The sequence below is a fragment of the Muntiacus reevesi genome, chromosome 16 (genome assembly GCF_963930625.1).
Source record: "Muntiacus reevesi chromosome 16, mMunRee1.1, whole genome shotgun sequence".
Taxonomy (NCBI): domain Eukaryota; kingdom Metazoa; phylum Chordata; class Mammalia; order Artiodactyla; family Cervidae; genus Muntiacus; species Muntiacus reevesi.
In genome coordinates this window covers 18,453,046-18,474,955 of record NC_089264.1, presented here as the reverse complement: position 1 = coordinate 18,474,955, position 21,910 = coordinate 18,453,046, and the positions used below count along the sequence as shown (strand labels likewise).

The 21,910-nt window shown below is 36.7% G+C and overlaps 1 protein-coding gene across 3 annotated transcripts in view; it reads right to left on the bottom strand.

Annotated features, from left to right (window-relative positions):
- Positions 1–21,910, bottom strand: part of TBCK (TBC1 domain containing kinase) — a 187,804-nt gene that overhangs the window by 152,839 nt on the left and 13,055 nt on the right. For all 3 annotated transcript variants that reach the window (XM_065907571.1, XM_065907572.1, XM_065907570.1), the window contains one exon: positions 17,740–17,812. In XM_065907571.1, the coding sequence (XP_065763643.1) occupies positions 17,740–17,812 (73 nt within the window). The remainder of the gene's footprint in view (positions 1–17,739; positions 17,813–21,910) is intronic.

Sequence of the window (21,910 nt, the reverse complement as noted above, 5' to 3'; positions counted from 1 at the left end):
CCTTTAATTATGCCAAAACTGAAATCATTTTGGAGAGTCTAGGTGACATCCAGATGAATAATTTTAAAGAACGCCTTTCGACAAGTTAAGTCTTCTAGGTATCTGGGGGATAGTTTTGCTATTTTGACAAGTTCACCCTTGCAGACTTGCTCAAATTTTAAAATTTTATGAGGGACACATTTGGCTTATTCTATGAGAGAGAAGGACATTTGACAGCTTCCACTCTCAAATATGTTTTCAAACAAAGATAATTTCTCCCATGTTTTATTTTGCTATCCACTGGGGCTCAAATCAAGTATGTATTCAAGAAATTGATCAGATCCAAGCTTGCTCTCTGAGAAAAATCCTGACCCTCCTAGCAATTATGACAGCAACCCATATTCACAAAGAGATAAGATCACCCTCCATTCAGTCACAAATAACTGTCTTCTCTTAAAACATTAAGGAAGTATCTTCAAACACACTGGCTATCTCGGTTTTCCAACTGTCTCATCTCAGATGATCACTAGACAGAAACTAGTGTGTCAATTCTGTCTTTGCTGCAGTACATGTGCCCAGTTTGGTGATTTCTGGCACCCTGTCTATCTAAAATAGTTTCACCAAAGTTCTATAAGCTGGTGAATCTATCCTAGACCTTAATATTATTCAAAGACTACATTAAACAATCATTTTCTACCTCATTGGATTCCTTAATCTTCCAAAAGGAAGATTTAATCGAAACACTTAAGAAAAAAGTTAGAGATTAAGCAGTTTGGGTAATTCACTGCTAAGCAAGCAACAGATTCGAACATCTTACGGCTGATGTTTTCATATCAGCTTTCTCTCCTATGACCTTACTAAACTCCTTGTTAACTCAAAGAGTAGTTTTTTTTAATTCCTTAGGATTTTCCACATAAAGAACTATATCATCATTAAGTAGAAATGTTTCCAACTTTTCCTTCCCTTTTTGTCCTTCCTCGGCTTCATTCTTTTTACAATCTTCACGCCTTATGTTTTTCTTGACCTATTTCATGTTTGTATTTTTATATATTATTCCTATGCTGCTTGCATTTTTACACATGAGTCAGCAGAACAAGGAAGATAAAACAATTTTGTAATAAATATAATCACAACAAAACCTAAGATAGTTTGGAATATATTTAACAAAAGAACAAGAAATCTACATTATAAACTATAAAATATTGCTCAGAAAAATTAAAGAAGACTTAAAAATTTGGAGAGAAACAACATGTTCATTTATTGGCAGACAATATTGTTAAGATGTCAGCTGTTCCCAAATTGGTCTGTAGATGCTATGCAATCTCAATCAGAATACCAACAAAGATTTTCAGAAACTGAGACACTTATTATAAAATATATCTGGAAATGCAAACAACCAAAGATAGTTAAAGCAATCTTGAAACAAAAGAACAAAGTTTGGAAACTTTTATGTCCTGACTCAAGATTTACTATAAAGTTAGCATAATTAAGACAGTATGGTGCTGGCATAAGGATAGAAAGAGAGGTAAATGAAACAAAATAGAAGGCCAGAAACAGACCTACAATTACATGGCCATTTATTTTTCAATAAGAACACTAAAGCAATCCAATGGGACAAGTAAAATCTTTTAAACAAATAGAGTTGGAACTGTACATCCATATGGCAAAAGCTGAACTTGAACACCATATACAAATATTAAATTGAGAAAGATCAAAGATCCACCATAAAATCTAAAACTATAATGCTTCTAGGAGAAAACATATGAGAATATCTTTATGACTTGGGAAGAGGTAAAGGTTTCTCAAAAGACAATAACCATGAAAGGAAAAATCAATATGTTACACTTCATTATAAATAATAACTGTTTATCAAGATACACCTTAAGAATAGGCAAGTCAGATTGGCAGAAAATACCTGCATAAAATATCTAGCAAAGCATGTTTATGGAGAATATAGAGAAGGTACAAAGAATGACTATGAATCAGTAATAAAAAGGCAAATAACCCACTCAAAAATGGGATCCCTCAAACTGAACAGATATGTATGTCATGATATGAATGCTAAATAAGTACACAAAAAGCACTCAACATCTTTAATCATCATGGAAATGCAAATTAAATCTACAGTGAGATACCACTTTATACTCACTACAATGACTAAAAGAATGAAACCTTAACTGCTGACAAGGATATGGAGGAACTAGAGCCCTCATACACCATAAGCAGAAATGTAAAAGGTACAAAACTTTGGAAAAAGGTCTGGTGGTTTCTAATAGTATTAATTATATACTTATATAAATACATATACAGACACATATGCTTATACATATATAAACCATCAATTTTACTGCTACATATATACCCAGAGATATGAAAACATTTGCCCACAAAAAGAAAGACTTATGAGAACATTCACAGCAACTTGTTATAATAGCCAAAAACCTGGAAATTTCCCAGGAGTTCACAAAGGGATAATTGCTAAATGCATATTAATAAAATATAATGCATCTCAACAATAAAAAAAGGAATGAGATAAGTTCATGAAACCATTTAGATGCCTCTTAGAAACATTTGGGTAAAAGAAAGGATCTTTACATAAAAAGGTATATATTGTATAATTCTAACTTTATAAAGTGCTGAAATAAGCAAAACTAATCTTAGGGGGAAAAATCAGAAAAGTGGTTGCCTCTGGGAGGTAAGGGTAGGGTTAACTGCAAAGATTTACTGGGAAGGGACACTAGGAAAATTTCTAGGGTGATGGTAGTGACCTAACCTTGATGTGTACTGGGGTTACAGAGATGCATTTATTGTTCAAAACCCATCAAATGATACACAAGTTTTCATACTTCACTGAGTATAAATTATACCTAAAAAGAAATCATAAATACATACTGAATTATACTCAATGATACACATGCTGAAAGAGTTAGGGTTAAAGTTCACTTACAGTGCAACTGACTTTGAAACACATCAAAATAACAGAACGAATTAATGAGCAGGTAGTGTGATGGGCAGTTATATGATAAGGCAAAAGATGGAAAAATGTTAATTGTAGGATATAGGTATATTGTACAATTCTTTCAACTTTGCTATGTTTTAAATTTTTAATAATAAAATATTAACCAGTAAAAAATTTAAGGTGATATAAAGACATTTTCAGGTGGCTGAAATCTATAAGAATTTGCCTATGTCAGACTTGAACTAAAACAAATTTTAAAGGAAGTTTTTCAGACTGAAGAAAAATGATACCACATGGAAACATGGATCAAAAGAAAGGAATTGAGAGTTAAGGAAATGGTAAATATGTGATTAAATGCAAAAGAATTTTTTTCCTCATTTCTCAAGGTCTTTAATATAGACTGTAAAATGTATGACAACAATACCAAACAATAGGAGAACGGTGAATAGAAGTATATTGTTATATAGGATATAGGACTTATTTGTCTTCCTTTGTGTTGACATCTTATAATTTATCAACTCAGCAGTTTATAAACTATAAACTCAGCAGTTTCTGGTTTTCAAACATTTCCCAATAGGAAATTGGACTGGTTAATTTCATTACTATCTGCTCCTTCTTTTGCTTTTCATGGGTATAGATAATACCACAGAATAAAATTAAAGGTGTTCCCTTAAAGTCAGTGTAACTCCTATTTCCTGAGTTAGTTTACTGAAATGTTCTCACTCATTGAAGGAATTAACTTGCTTAATAGGAGCCAAAACAATGAGTAAATGGGAAAAATGCTGTGACAGTTGACCACTGAAGCTATACAGACTTTTTTTAAAGCAGAAAGTTTTCATAGGTGAAAATAATTTCCAACACAGATGGGTCCTATCATTCTCAGATCATTCTATTATTAAAACAAAAAACAGTCTTTTACAAGCATATAATTCCCACCACACTAGTAAAATCAGAAAATCCAGATATTTCACCTTTTCTTTCCAGTGTGTTAAATAAGTGAATGACTCTTAAAAGTTAAAAAGAAAACCCCGCACTTTTCCCTTCTTTTCACCATGACCCCCATTCATTTAAATCAGATAAAGCATAAAGTATCTGCCAGCAATAACTTAGCTTCTTAGATCAGCTATTGTAAACTGGCTGTCCATTGGCCAAATTTAGCTTATTACTTTGTTTTGCTTGGATCATGGTGTTTTAAAACTTTTTAACTAGTCGCAAATGTTAAGAAATTCAGAGGTTCTCATATAAGAATCCAGAATCTAAGTCCTTTAGAAAATCTGAAAGAGACGGTAACACCAGGACACATTCTCAAAAGGTAACATGGGGCTGCAGCTCCTGAATGAAGATTAGATGCCTCTTTTCAATGTTACCTGCTTCCCAATTTAACCCAGTTTCAAGTTCGGTACACTTTACTCACTTAAATTACCTGCCTGACCTCAAATGAGTTTATAATCTCTATTACAAATATTCCCCATCCCAAATCCAGTCTTCTCTTTCTTCCTCACTCTAGTTCCTTACTCTTGTGCACTCGCTCATGCTTTCTATCAAAATAGCATGCACCTTATGACCCAGCAATCCCACTTCTGGGCATACACAGTGAGGAAACCAGATCTGAAAGAGACACGTGCACCCCAATGTTCATCGCAGCACTGTTTATAATAGCCAGGACATGGACGCAACCTAGATGCCCATCAGCAGACGAATGGATAAGGAAGCTGTGGTACATATACACCATGGAATATTACTCAGCCATTAAAAAGAATTCATTTGAATCAGTTCTAATGAGATGGATGAAACTGGAGCCCATTATACAGAGTGAAGTAAGCCAGAAAGATAAAGAACATTACAGCATACTAACACATATATATGGAATTTAGAAAGATGGTAACGATAACCCTATATGCAAAACAGAAAAAGAGACACAGATGTACAGAACAGACTTTTGGACTCTGTGGGAGAAGGCGAGGGTGGGATGTTTCAAGAGAACAGCATCGAAACATGTATATTATCTATAGTGAGACAGATCACCAGCCCAGGTTGGATGCATGAGACAAGTGCTTGGGCCTGGTGCACTGGGAAGACCCAGAGGGATTGGGTAGAGGGGGAGGTGGGAGGGGGGATCGGGATGGGGAACACATGTAAATCCATGGCTGATTCATGTCAATGTATGATAAGACCCACTGCGGTACTGTAAAGTGATTAGCCTCCAACTAATAAAAATAAATGAAAAAAAAATAGCATGCACCTATTACTTCACTAAAACTTTCAATTGAAGATATATTTGGTCTAAAAAATTAAAAAAAAATGTTTCTAATGGAAAACAACAGGTCAGCACTCTATATCAACATATTTATATGGTATCTGGCCAGCCTTTTTGTACACAGACACTGAAGTAGCTCCCTCTCCACAAAAGGAATTCTATATTAACAAACAAAGGGTTTACTTTACTCTTGACTATAATTCTAGAAAAGGGCATATAATAAAGTTTGAATTTAAACCTTATTAAAGGTTGATTTTTTTTCCCTTAAGATAACTGACAACTTGAATGACTCAGAAAAAAAATCTTTTGACAACAATATAGAAGTTAAACATGCTTATAACTGTTGAAAGCATTATTGCCTAATTAATTAATTAGCCATTTATCTTTTTTTTTTTTTAGCCATGCCACACAGCTTGTGGGATCTTACTTTCCTGACCAGGGACAGAACCTGGGCCCACAGCAGTGAAAGCACAGGGTTCTAACCACTGGACTGTCATGGAATTCCCTCATTTATCTTTTCAGAAACTGAGGTATAATTAACAATACGAACTCAGATACAATTGAGGAATACAATAGGAATTCAGATACAAATGAGGAGGGAAAACTTCGGCAATTACTTGTTTAAAGAGGGTAGTACGCAGAATCCTCCCAAGATTCTTGTCACCAGGGTTTTAATTCAACCGCCAGTCTAGATACAGTTGTAAAGGGTCTTTGCAGATGGAATTAGGTTGCTAAACAGCTAATTTTAAATAGGGAGAGTACCCCAAATTTTCCAGGTGGGCCATAGTAATCACATGAACGCTTAAAGTAGAAAAGCAGAGCAGAAAAGTCAGACAGAGTGGCCAAAGAGGTCAGAGATTCGAAGCCTCAGAAGAAGTGGGCCTGATGCTACTAGCTTTGAAGATGATGGAATGGGGCCATGAGCCAGGGGATGGTGGTAGCCTCCAGAAGCTAAGGACAATTCCTGGCCAACAGCCGGCAAGGAAACAGGGATCTCAGTCCTACATTTGCGTGGAACTAAATACTACCAACAATGGGAATAAGCCTGGAAATGGATTCTTCCTTAGGGCCTCTAGAGGAAATACACCCCTGTCAACACTTTGATTTTGGCTTTGTCAGACCTGAAGCAGAGAATCCACCCAAACCCAACAGACTTTTGATCTACAGAACCACGAGATAATGAATTTGTGTTGTTTTAAGCAGCTACGTTTGTGGCAATATGTTTCAGTAACAAAGGAGAGCTAATACTTTGCTGATGAGTGAAAAAAGAGTCTTTACACAAACCCTAACTGAGCAAGACCAGCAACCATTGGTCTATAGTCACAACATATTTCATGAATTACTGGAGTAGCTATAAAATCTACTTTAATACTTCCCCATAAAGGAATCTCTCATCAATCTCAAATCTTGCACATTCTCCCAAAGGTGCCTATTTTCCTAGCTGGCCCTTTGTGTGCTTCAGGGAATTATGCTCTTGGAATACTTAACTGATAAGTTTTGCCTATTTGAGGCCTTGAATCACTCTAGCTTGTCTAAATAGCATGTGCAAACACTGTGATTTCTGTTAAACACCTGCTTTCCTTCTGGGGAGGGGGGTCTGGAGCATCATTAACTGCAATCAGTCACACAGGTGTTACGTACCTCTGTGACCAACCACCAATAAAATTCCTCACTCCTAGGCTCAGACAAGTTTCTCCAATAGGCAATAGTTTGCACATACTATCACAATTTTTTTTGTTGGAGAAATTAAGTACATCTTCTACAACCCTCCTGGGAGAGAAACTCTGGAAAGCTTTGGGCCTGGTTTCTGCCGTTATCTTGCCCTATAGTTTTCTCTTTGTTGGATTTTGCTTTGTACCGCTTTGCTGCAGTGAGTATAATGAAACCATGAGTAAAATAACATCTGAGTTCTGTGAGTGCTTCTATTGAATCACTGAAGCTGGGAAATGGTGACCCCAGACACATCACAGTTCCCACCATCTCAGCCAAAATGTCTTACTAATACAAAAGAGAATGCCAAATGACACTTGCTATAAAATTAAAAATTTTTTTCTCAAATTTTTACTAACAAAATTGTGGTAGACAGGATTCTAACATGGTTCCCCAAATGCAAACTTTCTGATGTCCACCTGGTATAATCCCCAAGATGATGAATAGGATAGATTTTACTTTAATGATCATGTTATATTCTATGGTGTAGCTGAACTCATCACAGGAGTCCTTGAAATCTGGACCTAGAGGTTAGAGACATAGGAATGGTGGCAGCCTCTGGAAGTTAAGATGATTTAGGCCAACAGCCAGCAAGGAAACAGGGATCTCAATCCTACAAGTGTGTGGAACTAAACTCTACCAACAACGGGAATAAGCGTGCAATGAGCAAGATGTGATACAAGGGATATTCTCCATTGTTGGCTCTGGAGATGAAGACAGTCACATGATAAGGAATGAGATGACTTTTAGAAGCTGAGAGAGCCCCTCACTGATAGTAATCAAGGAAAACGGGGAAATCAGTCCTACAATTGCAAGGAACTGAATTCTGCCAACAACCTGCATGAGCTTAGAAGTGAATTCTTCTCCAGAGTCATGAGAAAGGAAATCGACAGTTTGTCTTCTCTGATCATTCCAGTAAAAAAAAAAAAATTTTAGTCACTCAGTTGTGTCTGCCTCTTTATGACCCCAGTAGCCTGCCAGGTTCCTCTGTCCATGGAATTCTCCATGCAAGAATACTGAAGTGGGCAGTCGTTCCCTTCTCCAGGAGATCTTCCTGATCCAGGGATCAAACTTGCATCTCTATGTCTCCTGCATTGCAGGCAGATTCTTTACCAGTAGCATCAACTGGGAAGCCCTCCATTTTTAAAGAAAACAATAAATCTTGGAAATAAATGTGTTTCCAATAAAATAATAAGTTGCTAAGAAACATTTATATCATACTTTCACCGAAACCCATTTGTTTGGGAAGCAGAATTATGACACACGATTAAAAGGAAAATAATCGGAAATCAGAATTCAACTGCATGACTAAACTAAAAAATTAGTTCATTCAACAGTTAATTTATAACACATTAACTATACATCAACTCTTATGCTAACAACTTTGGAAGACAGAAAAATTTTAAAAATATTGTATGCATGTTAAAATGTACAGTTAATTAAAGGAAAGGAAGCTATACCTTCCTTAATTAAACAACTGCAGGAAAATAATTATAAGCAAGAAGGGGAGAGGTACCTTACAATTAGAGATACAATGTAAAGAAGGAATTTGGAGAAAACATAGTTTTTGCTTTGGTTCAGTGATATGGTACAGAAGGGGACAGAGGTAAGTGAATTACTTGAAGAAGTGTTATGTACATTGTGCCAAAGACTGGAGATACACCACTGGGCAAAAAGACAGCTTGGCATTCTTGGTACATTTCAGTTTTGTGGCACTCAATCTCTTCAATCACATAATGGCAACAGTAAAAACTATTTGAAAAACTCAGACACTCTTTGGAAATAATTTAGAGAGTGTGAAGGCAAATCCAGTGGCTACAATATACATTTTCTTCACACACACACAAACACACACATGCAGAGCCACCAGATGTTTTTAGCAGGAATGCAAATGGCAACCCACTCTCGTATTCCTGCTGAGGAGTCCCGCAGACAGAGGCGCCTGGCAAGCAGAAGTCCACAGGGTCTCAAAGAGTTGGACACAACGGAAGCCACGCAGCATGCACTCATCGTTAACAATGCTCTGACAGCAGCAGAAAGGAGAAGCAACTGGAGTGTGGCAAAACTAAAGGCAGTAAGACCAGTTAAGGGAATGCTGCAATGCAATAGTCAAACTCTTTGTTAATTAAGGCCTGAACTAAAGAATGTAGAGGACAGCAGTGATAAGAAATATCACCAAGGGTGTATGAACAATACTCAGTGACAAATGGGGTAAACAGTACAAAAGAGAGAGAAAATGAAAGATAGCTGCAAGATGCCATGCCTGAGTGAAAAGCATCTTTTTGGGGCACTATTTTCTGTCTCTTGGGCTTCCCTGGTGGCTCAGATGGTAAAGAATCTGTCCACAATGCAGGAGACCTGGGTTTGATTCCCAGGTTGGGAAGATCCCCTGGAGGAAGATCCCCTGAGGAGGCAACCCACTCACCCCAGTATTCTTGCCTGGAGAATATGTCTTTAAACAAAACAAGTAAACCTAGAAAAAAAAAAATATATATATCAATTATATAAATCTCTAAGTTACTTTGGAGAAGGCAATGGCAACCAACTCCAGTACTCTTGGCTGGAAAATCCCATCAACAGAGGAGCCTGGTAGGCTGCAGTCCATGGGGTCACAAAGAGTCAGACACGACTGAGTGACTTCACTTTCACTTTTCACTTTCATACACTGGAGAAGGAAATGGCAACCAACTCCAGGGTTCTTGCCTGGAGAATCCCAGGGATGGCGGAGCCTGGTGGGCTGCCGTCTGTGGGGTTGCACAGAGTCGGACACGACTGAAGCGACTTAGCAGCAGCAGCTTAGTTACTTGACTGTACTGTAATTTCTAATGCATTCTGAAACTAGGGCCCTTGAAGGCAAAAAATGTATACAGAAGTCTTAACTTCTACTATCAGGTTATATTCTAAAATAAGAGTATCTACTACCTATTTCTGATGACAATGACCTGTGACTCACTCATCCATCTGTGGAACATATTCTAGAATGTGTTCAAAAAACTTTTGGAGTATCTAAGTCAGTGAGGAAGCAGTCTTTCAATATGGGCAAATAAAACTTACTCATCGAGAAAGTCAGATCATGTTTTCCATCAAGCTAGTGAACAACTGCAGACATAGCCTGCTTCCCATCAAAGTTTCACGTATAACCTCTGCAATGCTGATGTTTCCTTGGTAAATTTTCAAAATCATAACCCTAAAAACATCTGACAAACTACCTTTTATTAAAGAAATATGCCTGCACTACTTACCCTGACTTCACTTGCAAATTTAAGGACAATGCAGGAACTTTACCTCAAGCACCAAAACTCTGTTGAATATCTGTCTATGAACTCTACTTGATGGCGCTTTTATAGATTAAGAAAAAGTACATGATCTGAATAACACAAACGGGAAATACTTTCCAAATAACACCTAAACTTAAAGGCAAACCATTTTCTTCATGCTCATTTTAATGGGAGTGACAAAGGTGTTATCTCTTTTTTAACATTCTCTGGAAAATATTTTAGAAATGAGATACAGTTTAAAATTTTCCACTTTTCAGTATCTTGAATCTGGCTTTAGGGTAGCAATTAAATAGATTCATAGGCACTAGATATGAGATGACTTCAAACAAATCTTTCAAACACTATTTATTTTATTTTTTTCCTTGAAACGTACTGGTTATAGGAGTTTAATTGAATTCCATGCTTCTATGTTTCCAGAAAATAATTTTGATCATTTAACTGAAACTGGAGAGAATACTGGCAAGAGAGAACTCTGGCACAAGTAACATATAAAAGCCACTGAAAAGAGAGCAGCAAACTCCAAAAATTAATTCCTTAGATTTAAGTTTGAACAGATTGTAAAGAAAATTATGAGTTTTCTCTTTCAAGCCAAGTTAGCAAACTAACCTCACAAGTAACATTAATTCATAAAAGACTGACTCAATTAGCTCCAAGTCATAGTACAAAATTATTATCTTTGGTTTGGATAACATGAATTCTCGAAAGCATTTTATGGCTATTAAAATTATAAAGAGAACATAATTTTCTAGTGAGATCTGAAAACTCCAGATAGTCTTAAATTATAATACAGTTGTGGTACAAATTACTACCATTATGTTTTAGTACACATATTGCTTTAAGGATACTAAATTTATTGTGAAAAAAATTAGTGAGTAAATTGACACCAGACTCTTACTCTAGGTTTCCAGTTTTCATTAGTCTATCCCCTGAACCAATGATTTTACAGAAGATGCAAAATATTCTTTAAAATATAAACCCAGTAAGATCTATGCCTTAAATGATGCTTAAGTTTGGATAATAAACTGCAAATAACTACCAAACAAGTGAAAACTTACAGATTTGCAACAGAGACAGATGGACAAGTAAAAATCATGGGTCTCAAATAGCAAACCCATCTAAATAGATTTCCTGTTTACGTGCAGGAGGCTTACTTTTGGCAGTTAAGGGAAAGAACTGATTTATAAGCCATAAGAACATCTCACTTTCCATAAACAAGTTATAGAATTAATTAAAATTGCAGCACATCAACTCTGCACATGAAACGGCTCTGTTACTGGAGACAAAAGTAATCCAAATATGTGGAAAGTCAAATAGTTTACAACAAAGCTAATTTAGATGGATAGATCAGATAACAACTTGGAACTGAACCCGACAGAAGCATTTTTACTCAGAGGTGGCAAGTGCTGAATGATATATTTCAAAACAAGTAAGGGAAATATTGAATTTTAATCTAGCGCCAAAATTATTTTAAAAAGTACTTTACATAAATGTTTAAACATATCTTACTTGAAGAAATTACAAAGACCTGTAAGACTATCGTGGACTCTCTTTTAAATAAATGAGAAAGATGATGTAAATGGCATGAAAGACAATATGAAATTTGCACTTAATCCTACTGATGCTCCACTAACTACTCAAAGAATATGCAGCCACCTATAACATTTTATCCTCATGAAGACATATACAAAGGCATTAAAGAAAGGTGACTTCTTTATACCTGTACACTGTTGAGACTAATGGTATGTAACGTTATGAGATTTATTATCTCTAAACCAGGATAAACAATGACAGGAACAGAAAAGTAAAACTTTTCATGAGTTAATGGATTTAATCTTATTGGTAAAACGATGGCAATTGTGTCCTTACACAGTGTAAGTGTAAATAAAGTAAAAAGAGAGAGTTGAGATAAAATGATGAAAACGGAAATTTGTCTTCTGAGTCACCAGCTTCTCTCTCCTTCAGTTCTTTTAGTAAGTCCAAGAAGGACGTATCAGTATATGGGTAGAGAAGGAAACGTGGAGATCAGAAGGAATATCCTACAGGTACTGCCATCAGTAATCTACAGTTACTGATGACAGAGAACTACTCTGCCCATGGTTTACAGAGTTCTCAGGAATGGCTGGGAGCATAAGACCTTGGGTAACATCAATTTAGATGATGTAAAGCAATTCCAGTTGTAGCAGAGCTATGTCCTCTGGTACTTCTGGATATTCCCTTGTTTATCCCCTCTTCCTGGTATAAACTTCTTCCTTTCTTCCATCCCAAGTGCTCTAAATGAGTACTGAATAATTTTGGGAACTTTATTTTTCAGTTAGTGTTAATGTCAATTTAGTATTTCATTCCTATTCCCCACCCCCAGATTTTTTTAAAACTTGTATGATCTTCAAGACTTCTGTGATTCAGTTCAGTTCAGTTGCTCAGTTGTGTCCAACTCTTTGCGACCCCATAAATCGCAGCACTTCAGGCCTCCCTGTCCATCACCAACTCCGGGAGTTTACCCAAACTCATGGCCATTGAGTTGGTGATGCCATCCAGCCATCTCATCCTCTGTCGTCTCCTTCTCCTGCCCCCAACTCCCACAGCATCAGGGTCTTTTCCAATGAGTCAACTCTTCGCATCAGGTGGCCAAAGTATTGGAGTTTCAGCTTCAACATCAGTCCTTCCAATGAACACCCAGGACTGATCTCCTTGCAATCCAAGGGATGCTCAAGAGTCTTCTCCAACACCACAGTTCAAAAACATCAATTTTTCGGCACTCAGGTTTCTTCACAGTCCAACTCTCACATCCATACATGACCACTGGAAAAACCAGAGCCTTGACCAGATAGACCTTTGTTGGCAAAGTAATGTCTCTGCTTTTTAATATGCTATCTAGGTTGGTCATAACTTTCCTTCAGGAGTAAGCGTCTTTTAATTTCATGGCTGCAATCACCATCTGCAGTGATTTTGGAGTCCCGAAAAATAAAGTCTGACCCTGTTTACACTGTTTCCTCATCTATTTGCCATGAAGTGATGGGGCCGAATGCTGTGATCTTAGTTTTCTGAATGTTGAGCTTTAAGCCAACTTTTTCACTCTCCTCTTTCACTTTCATCAAGAGGCTTTTTAGTTCTTCTTCACTTTCTGCCATCAGGGTGGTGTCATCTGCATCTGAGGTTATTGATATTTCTCCCGGCAATCTTGATTCCAGCTTGTGCTTCTTCCAGCCCAGCGTTTCTCATGATGTACTCTGCATATAAGTTAAACAAGCAGGGTGACATATAGCCAGCCTCTAAGATGACCCCCAGTGCCCCTGGATTCCTGGGATTCACATTCTTGTGCTGTCTTCTCCCAAATGAATAGAGTTAATGGCTGAGCTTTGTATCCAATAAGGTATAGTGATGTGTGGCTCCTGAGGCAAGGTCATAAAAGGCATTGCAGGTTCCACTTTGTTTCCTCTCATCTCTTAGATCGCTCACACACGCACTCTAGCAGAAGCCAACCACCATACTGTGAGAATTCAGCCAAGAGGTTTGTAGAAATGCCCTCAAGATAGGGAGGAAATTAAACCTCCTGTCAACAACTGGCACCAAATAAGTGAGCTAAGTTAGAAACAGATCTTGAATCCCTAATAGAGGTTTCAGATGACTACAGCCCCAGCTGATACACTGACTGCAATGACATGAGATCCTGAGCTAAAAAACCACTCAGCTAAACATTCCTGAATTCTTCACCCAGGGAAACTATATAAATTGGTAAATGCTTATTACTGTTTTGGGCTTCCCTGGTGGCTCAGAGGTTAAAGCATCTGCCTGCAATGCGGGAGACCTGGGTTCGATCCCTGAGTCGGGAAGATCCCCTGGAGAAGGAAATGGCAACCCACTCCAGTATTCTTGCCTGGAGAATCCCATGGACGGAGGAGCCTGGTGGGCTACAGTCCACGGGGTTGCAAAGAGTCGGACACGGCTGAGCGACTTAACTTATTACTGTTTTAAGCTGCTAAGTGTTGAAGTAGTTTGTTATCCAACAATAATTAATTCATACTAATTCTTCTTATAGAAACAAAAAAATACAATAGTATGTTACTGGATGAAGCACCTTCATTAACAATAAATATTGTTGCTATATGAGAGACTCACAATCCAAGTCAAGTAAATAAATCAACAGGCTCTTAAAAATTTTTGAGGTATAATTTACATAGGTGAAATGCAAGTTCTTAAAAAAAAAATGCAAGTTCTTAAGGTATATATGTCAGTGAATTTTGACAAGTTTTGCAAGAATATGTACTATTTAAGTAATACCCCAATGAAGATGCAAAAATTTCCATTCCCCAGCAAGTTCTCTCAAGGCCATTTGGAATCAGTTCCTGTATTCCCACTTCCCAACCAGGGTCAAGCACTGTTTTTATATCTACCATGGTAGATGAGTTTTAATTGTTTTAGAACTTCATATAAATAGAAGAACATGACTTTTGTATCTGCCTTTTGCTCACCATAATATTTCTAAGGTTCATCATCTTGTGTATATCAGTAGTTGATTCCATTTTATTGTTGATTAACATACTGCCATCTGCTCACCTATCCTCCCGTTGATGGACATTTGAGTCCTTCCCAGATTGGGGCTACCATGTTCTGGAAGCATTCCTGTGCAAATACTTTGTTGGACACGCATTTTCTTGACTGAGTACCAAGGCAGGGCGGGGACTACAAGGAGGCAAATGAGACACCTCCTGGGCACAGATTTGAGGGGCTCCTCTACCTAGGAGTCTCAGGCTCTGTGGGGTCTCTGGGTCCTGGTGCGCATGAGGTTTGTCTGAGCCCTCTGAGTGTCTCTGGCAGGAACGGGGCTTGATTCTAAATGCAAATTCACCCCTCCTACCATCTTGCTGGGCCTTCTCCTTTGCCCTTGGGCCTGGGTTTCTCTTCACAGCTGTTCCAGTGCCTGCCATCTTACTGGGGTTTCTCTGACCTTGGATGTGGGGTATCTCCTCACACCCATTCTAGCTGAGATCAGCTGCTGCTCCTGACCTTGGATGTGGGGTATCTTTTCACTGCCACTCGTTCCAGCACCATGCAGCTCTAGTGGCCACAGAACTGGAAAAGGTCAGTTTTCATTCCAATTCCAAAGAAAGACAATGCCAAAGAATGCTCAAACCACTGCACAATTGCACTATTCTCACACGCTAGTAAAGTAATGCTCAAGATTCTCCAAGCCAGGCTTCAACAATACATCAACCATGAACTTCCAGATGTTCAAGCTGGATTTAGAAAGGGCAGAGGAACCAGAGATCAAATCGCCAACATCTGCAGGATCATCGAAAAAGCAAAAGACTTCGAGAAAAACATCTATTTTTGCTTTATTGACTATGCCAAAGCCTTTGACTATGTAGATCACCACAAACTGTGGAAAATTCTGAAAGAGATGGGAATACCAGACCACCTGACCTGCCTCTTGAGAAATGGTATGCGTGTCAGGAAGCAACAGTTAGAACTGGACATGGAACAACAGACTGGTTCCAAATAGGAAAAGGAGTACGTCAAGGCTGTATATTGTCACTATGCTTATTTACTTATATGCAGAGTACATCATAAGAAATGCTGGGCTGGATGAAGCACAAACTCGAATCAAGATTGCTGGGAGAAATTTCAATAACCTCAGATATGCAGATGACATCACCTTTATGGCAGAAAGTGAAGAAGAACGAAAGAGCCTCTTGATGAAAGTGAAAGAGGAGAGTGAAAAAATTGACTTAAAGCTCAACATTCAGAAAAATAAGATCACAGCATTCGGTCTCATCACTTCATGGCAAATAGATGGGGAAACTGGAAACAGTGACAGACTATTTTGGGGGGCTCCAAAATCACTGCAGATGGTGACTGCTGCCATGAAATTAAAAGATGCTTACTCCTTGGAAGAAAAGTTATGACCAACCTAGACAGCATATTAAAAAGCAGAGACATTACTTTGCCAACAAAGGTCCATCTAGACAAAGTTATGGTTTCTCCAGTGGTCATGTATGGATGTGAGAGCTGGACTATAAAGAAAGCAGAGTGCTGAAGAATTGCTGCTTTTGAACTGTGGTGTTGGAGAAGACTCTTGAGAGTCCCTTGGATTGTAAGGAGATACAACCAGTCCACCCTAAAGGAAATAAGTCCTGAATATTCATTAGAAGGACTGATGTTGAAGCTGAAACTCCAATACTTTGGCCACTTCATACGAAGAGCTAACTCATTTGAAAAGACCCTGATGCTGGGAAAGATCGAAGCTGGGAGGAGAAGGGATGACAAAGGATGAGATGGTTGGATGGCATCACCGAGTCAACAGACATGAGTTTGAGTAAACTCTGGGAGTTGGTGATGGACAGGGTGGCCTGGCGTGCTGCAGTCCATGAGGTCACAAAGTGTCGGATATGACTGAGCATCTGAACTGAACTTTCACGAAGATTTTTCTTTTTTTTCTTTTTTTTTCCTTTAAGAATAGGTGGCCTACAAATTAAAGTATAAATTTAAATTGGTGAGCAAAGAGCAATATGCTCTTTTACAAATACAATCAAAGATTTGTGACATGAAAAAGTTATATCTGTAAAAACATATTTACTAAGTTATGTTTAATAAACAGAAAATTCTCTTTTATTACTATGGTCACATTAGATTTTTCTAAAAAAGCAAGGGAGACAATAGTGGATTTGATATCTGCATCTTGCATTCCAGAAACCACTTAAACCAAACCATTTAAAGTAGCAATGAAAGTACTTTTATTCAACTTACTTCTTTTGCTGCTGTTAAATTACTACCATTTATTAAGACACATATTTTTCCTCCCTTGAAAAAGATGTATCATTATCTATAATATAGCAATGATTAAAAAGTATTGACCAAGAATAAGAATATTTCTTAAATGTAGGATGGATACTTACAATCATATAAAAGCTCAAGGCAACCAATCTTCATATTTTAGTACAATTTTATTCATTAAAAATATTTTTCATAATTTTAAGATAATTTCAGAAAATCAGTGAAGAAGCTCATTTAATAGTACATTTACAATAAAATTTAGACCACATATTTTTCTTGCCCAAAATGCCTGAGATAGATAGCAAATTTCATGTCATTGAAAATAACTAAATTTAAACTGTATGATTAGATTACACACAAGCCATGAATATTATTTCTCTCTATTCTTCAATGTGGCCTTAGTTTATACAGTTCACCATGTTCCTAGGAACACCAGTACCCTGTGAGAAGTTACCATGTACCTGTCTCTGGAAAATACTCTTAACTTCAGCTATGCTAAAGAAAAGCTTAGTACTAAAAAGATTTCAAGTTTTCACATATATCCTCTAAGGTAATTTTTTATCAAGTACTTTGCAGAATGCCTACAAAAGCTGAACACTGAATGATGTCAATGCTGAATTTCTATGAGGCCTATGAATTAATTTTCCTAATACAAAAATTTACAACTGGATTTTATCATTAGAAAAGTAACAGAAGAAACTAAGACCCTGTAGTTCTAGGTAAAATGCCTTTTTGTTTGTCAATTTCTGCTTTTCATTTAACTGTCCTGATGCTACACACAGTACCTCACGGGTTTCCCTTCACGAAGCAAGTCTTCTAGACTCCGTTCACAGTGTTCAGCTACCACCACCAATCTCTCTGAACGAAAAAAAAAAGAGAAAACCAAATGCACTTTATATTTGATTAATACAATGTTTTAGTAACAAAATAATATACTCCACTAAAGGTATTAACATATAGTACAAATGATATTTGAAAAGAGCTTTTCAAAGTCTACATTAACTACATAAAAATCAGATATCTAGAATAACAAGATAAATGTGTTAGAAAACAATACAGCAAATAACAATCTTCATTTTGTTTTTTTTCTCTACGATTTCTCCCCTGTGCATTAGGAAAAACAGCTGGAAAGGTTTACCTTTGGCAAAAAGAAGTGATCCTTCTTCTGACACAGGCTAGCAGAAGAAAAAGCTTGGATGAAGATATAAAGAAATTTTGAAGTGAAGGGGAAACTGGGATCTAGGGACAAGCTGTCTTGATAGTCTGACCTCAAACATAAGGTCTCTGAAACTGAATTCAGAAACTGGAGAAAAGTAGAAATGTTATGAATCACAATTATGGAGAAAGAACTGAAAATCAACTTGTGATTGTTTATAACATCATGAGGCCTGCTGAGATTAGTAATAATATAAAATTTTCATGAGCACAATATATAGTATGATGGAATTATTATTTTCCAACAGATCAACTGTCTAAGAATAAGTCGCACAGTTTTGAAGGTCCGTCCATACATTTTTAATGTAATCATTAGTTAATTATTGACTGACGCATTGTCTGACACAGTAGCAGATCAACAAACTCTTTCTTTTTAGATGAAACAACATAGGAGGAACCAGAGAAAGGCACAACTGGGCTCACAAGTGGCTGGGAATTTGATAAGGTTATTTAAGGAGACATAAAGTTTTTAAAAGAAATTGTAGTACTATGTATATCTATGCAAAATAAGTTCTAAAAGACAAGGAAGAAAGTAAACACAAAATGGTGGTGGTGGTTTAGTCGCCAAGTCATGTCCAACCCTTTGTGATTCCATGGATTGTATCCCACCAGGCTCCTCTGTCCATGGGATTATTCAGGCAAGAATACTGGAGCGGAATGCCATTTCCTTCTCAGATGGCAAACTAAGACAAGAAAAAGAAGTAAAGTAAAAGGGACTGGAAATAGTGATGACTACATAGAGGTTTGGTGAAAATGAAAAATGGCAAAGGTAGAAAAATGAGAGCAGAAGACAGGAAAATTTTCAGAGGAGGAGATCCAGTAAAAGGAAATACTCTCAGTAAACACTGGTTCAAGGTAAGGTCAGGTTTGGCCTGCTGAGAGAAGAGACGACGGATAATGGTATACAGGCAACCATGTGAAGTGTGAGGGCAGGATGCTGTACGGATCACTTCTTGGAAGCACAAACTGAGGTGGTGGCATTATATAGAATGACCTGAAACACAAAATTTAAACTACTACAAATGAATACCGTCACTTTCAGGGGAAAAAAATAAAGCTCCAGGTGATCTGAACAGGAACCTAAAGAAAATTAAATTTGAAAGACCATGAAATGAAGAGAAAAAAAGGAAAATTAATAGGAAAGAAAGCTGTGAAATAAAAGGTCTAGATCTTCAATTCAATACAGAAAAGAGCATGCAAAGTTGAATTCCAAGTGATTTAACACAAATATAAAATTTAGCACAAATAATACCATCTGAAAACCAAAATGGGAAGCAGCATTTCTGTCAGTTTTCCTTACACCTAACTGGCCACCTCTCCTTAGTCTCCTCGGTGGATAGGTAACTCTTCTAACCAAATTTATTTATTTATTTATTTAGTTATTTATTGGCTGCACCATGCAGCTTGTGGGATCTTAGTTCCCCAACCAGGGACTGAACTCAGACCCACAGCAGTGAAAGCACTGAGTCTTAGCCACTGGACCACCAGGGAATTTCCCCTCTACCCAAATTTAAATATTTCTAGTTCCTCCACTTTTGATTCTGGGTCTTCACCTGTGTTTTCTCCTTATTTACTCCCAAGGCTGAAAAACTCCTAAATTTTCAAGCCCAGAGTTCTCTTTTAAACTCCATAGCCAATTCCTCACTTTAATATAAAAGTCACCTCAAACTCAACAGAACTCAAACTGAATTTATAGTTTGCTCCGTAAGCCTTTCCCTTTAGTACCAGTAAATGGTACCACAATCCTGCTAGCTGCTCAGGCTACAAACTTAGGAGTAATCTCCATTTCTCAAATCCAAAGAAAAGGCACTGCTATTTCTATCTTTCAAATGTCTACAGAATCTGTGGTTTGCATCATCTGCCACAATCTGGGTCCAAGCCAACGTCATTTCTTACTAGATTACTAAAACAATCTCTTAACCAATCATCTCCAATAAATTGTTACTGCCCTCCAACATATTTTCATGCCAAAATCTAAGTGCTAAAATAATAATTAATAAAACTGAATATGCAACTCCCTGTTTAGCCTTGTTTTTTGTTATTTTGTGTATTGCTCACCAACTTCCAGTTGCACTGGTCTTCCTTCACCTTTCCTACCTTAAAGTACTATTACATGGATTTCTATTGCCTAAGATGATCTTCCCTGTTTTCCTCCCAGTGAACTCCTAACATGAAACACAGTGATTAAGAGCACAGACTATTTGGTCTGGGCTCAAATTTTAGGTTTAACACTCATTAGTTTGCTAGCCTCTCTATGCCAAGGTTTCCTCTTCTGCAAAATGAGGGAAAAATAAGGACCTACCTCATAGAGCTGTTATGAGGTTAAAATGAGTTAATACAAAATAAGGACCTGGCATACAAGAATCACTAAGTGTTAGCTATTATTATTACTATACAGTTAAATGTGATTTCCTCCAGAAACACTTTCCCGGTCCCCCCAAATCAATTTGCGCCTCCTATAATATAATCCATTTCACAATGTACTTTTCTTTTGTAGCATTCATTTGAAATCCTAAGGATCTGTATACATTTTAATCTAATGTCTTTGTTCTTTACTAGATAATACATTTCCTGATGGCAGGAAAGATTTTGGTCTTGTTCAAAATGCATCACCAGTGTCTAAAACAATATCTCAAACATACACATCTAACTTAAAAATATTTGTTAAATTAGTTAACTTGAGCAAAGACTCAATGTGGCCATTAGAAATGAATAAGTCTCATATAAAGACTGTCATTTTCTAAACAGAAATCTGTCCTGTGTAGAAAAGCATATGCCTGCTCTGTAAACTAGGCATAATAATATCACAATAGCACTGATTTTAATATAAAAGACCATCAGAATATGCTAAAATGTGCATACTCCATTAATTAATAATTTTAAATTAGATATTCACAAGTCTCCATATCTATGAAAGATTTTAAAGTGTCTGACAGTATAAAATTTGTCAGGTTTACAATGATTTAGAAAAAAAAAAATTATCAAGTTTCTTCGGGAAACTCCTTCAAAACTTCATAAACTAGAGTTTGCCAAAGCTTCAGGAGCCTATGGAACTTTAAAGTAAATATTACTTTAATATAGCAGACCCATAATCCTGGCAGAATATCAAAGATTCTCCCAGAGGTAATGGAATATATACCAAGACAATGTTTCCAATATGAACCAGGTTTTTTCCCCAAAAAATCATTGGAGGGACTTCATCCTGAAACTCTAAACAACTGTTTGAAAATAACTTTTGCTTGTTATAAAACAATATAGTTTCACAGAATAAAATATGACAAAAATATTTGAGAATATGCCAAATATAAGTCAGCAATATAGTGGCATTATTTATAAAAAATAAATGTGACACCAAGATGAACTTTAAAGAGTAGAACATACAAGAACCATTAAATAACCTTTCCTATATGAAATATTTGATGAGTGCCACATATCTCTGTAGTGTACATACAGTTTGAACTTTAAGTTTTAAGTCAAGACTAAGAAATGGAAGAGAGTACAGTATTAAGCAAGACAGATAATAAAGTAGTTGAATAAAAAGAGGGACTAAATGAAAGATTTAAAAAACTTTTAACTTAGAGAAAGAGGTAAATTGTGAATGTGTTAAGATAATATGAAAGGTTATTAGAAAACAGTTACTACATCATTCTTTCTTCACAGTAAAAACTGAGATTAGCTCATCACCTTTTAAATAAAATCTCTAAATAAATATTTATACAGTCAAACTGATAAAGGGTAATT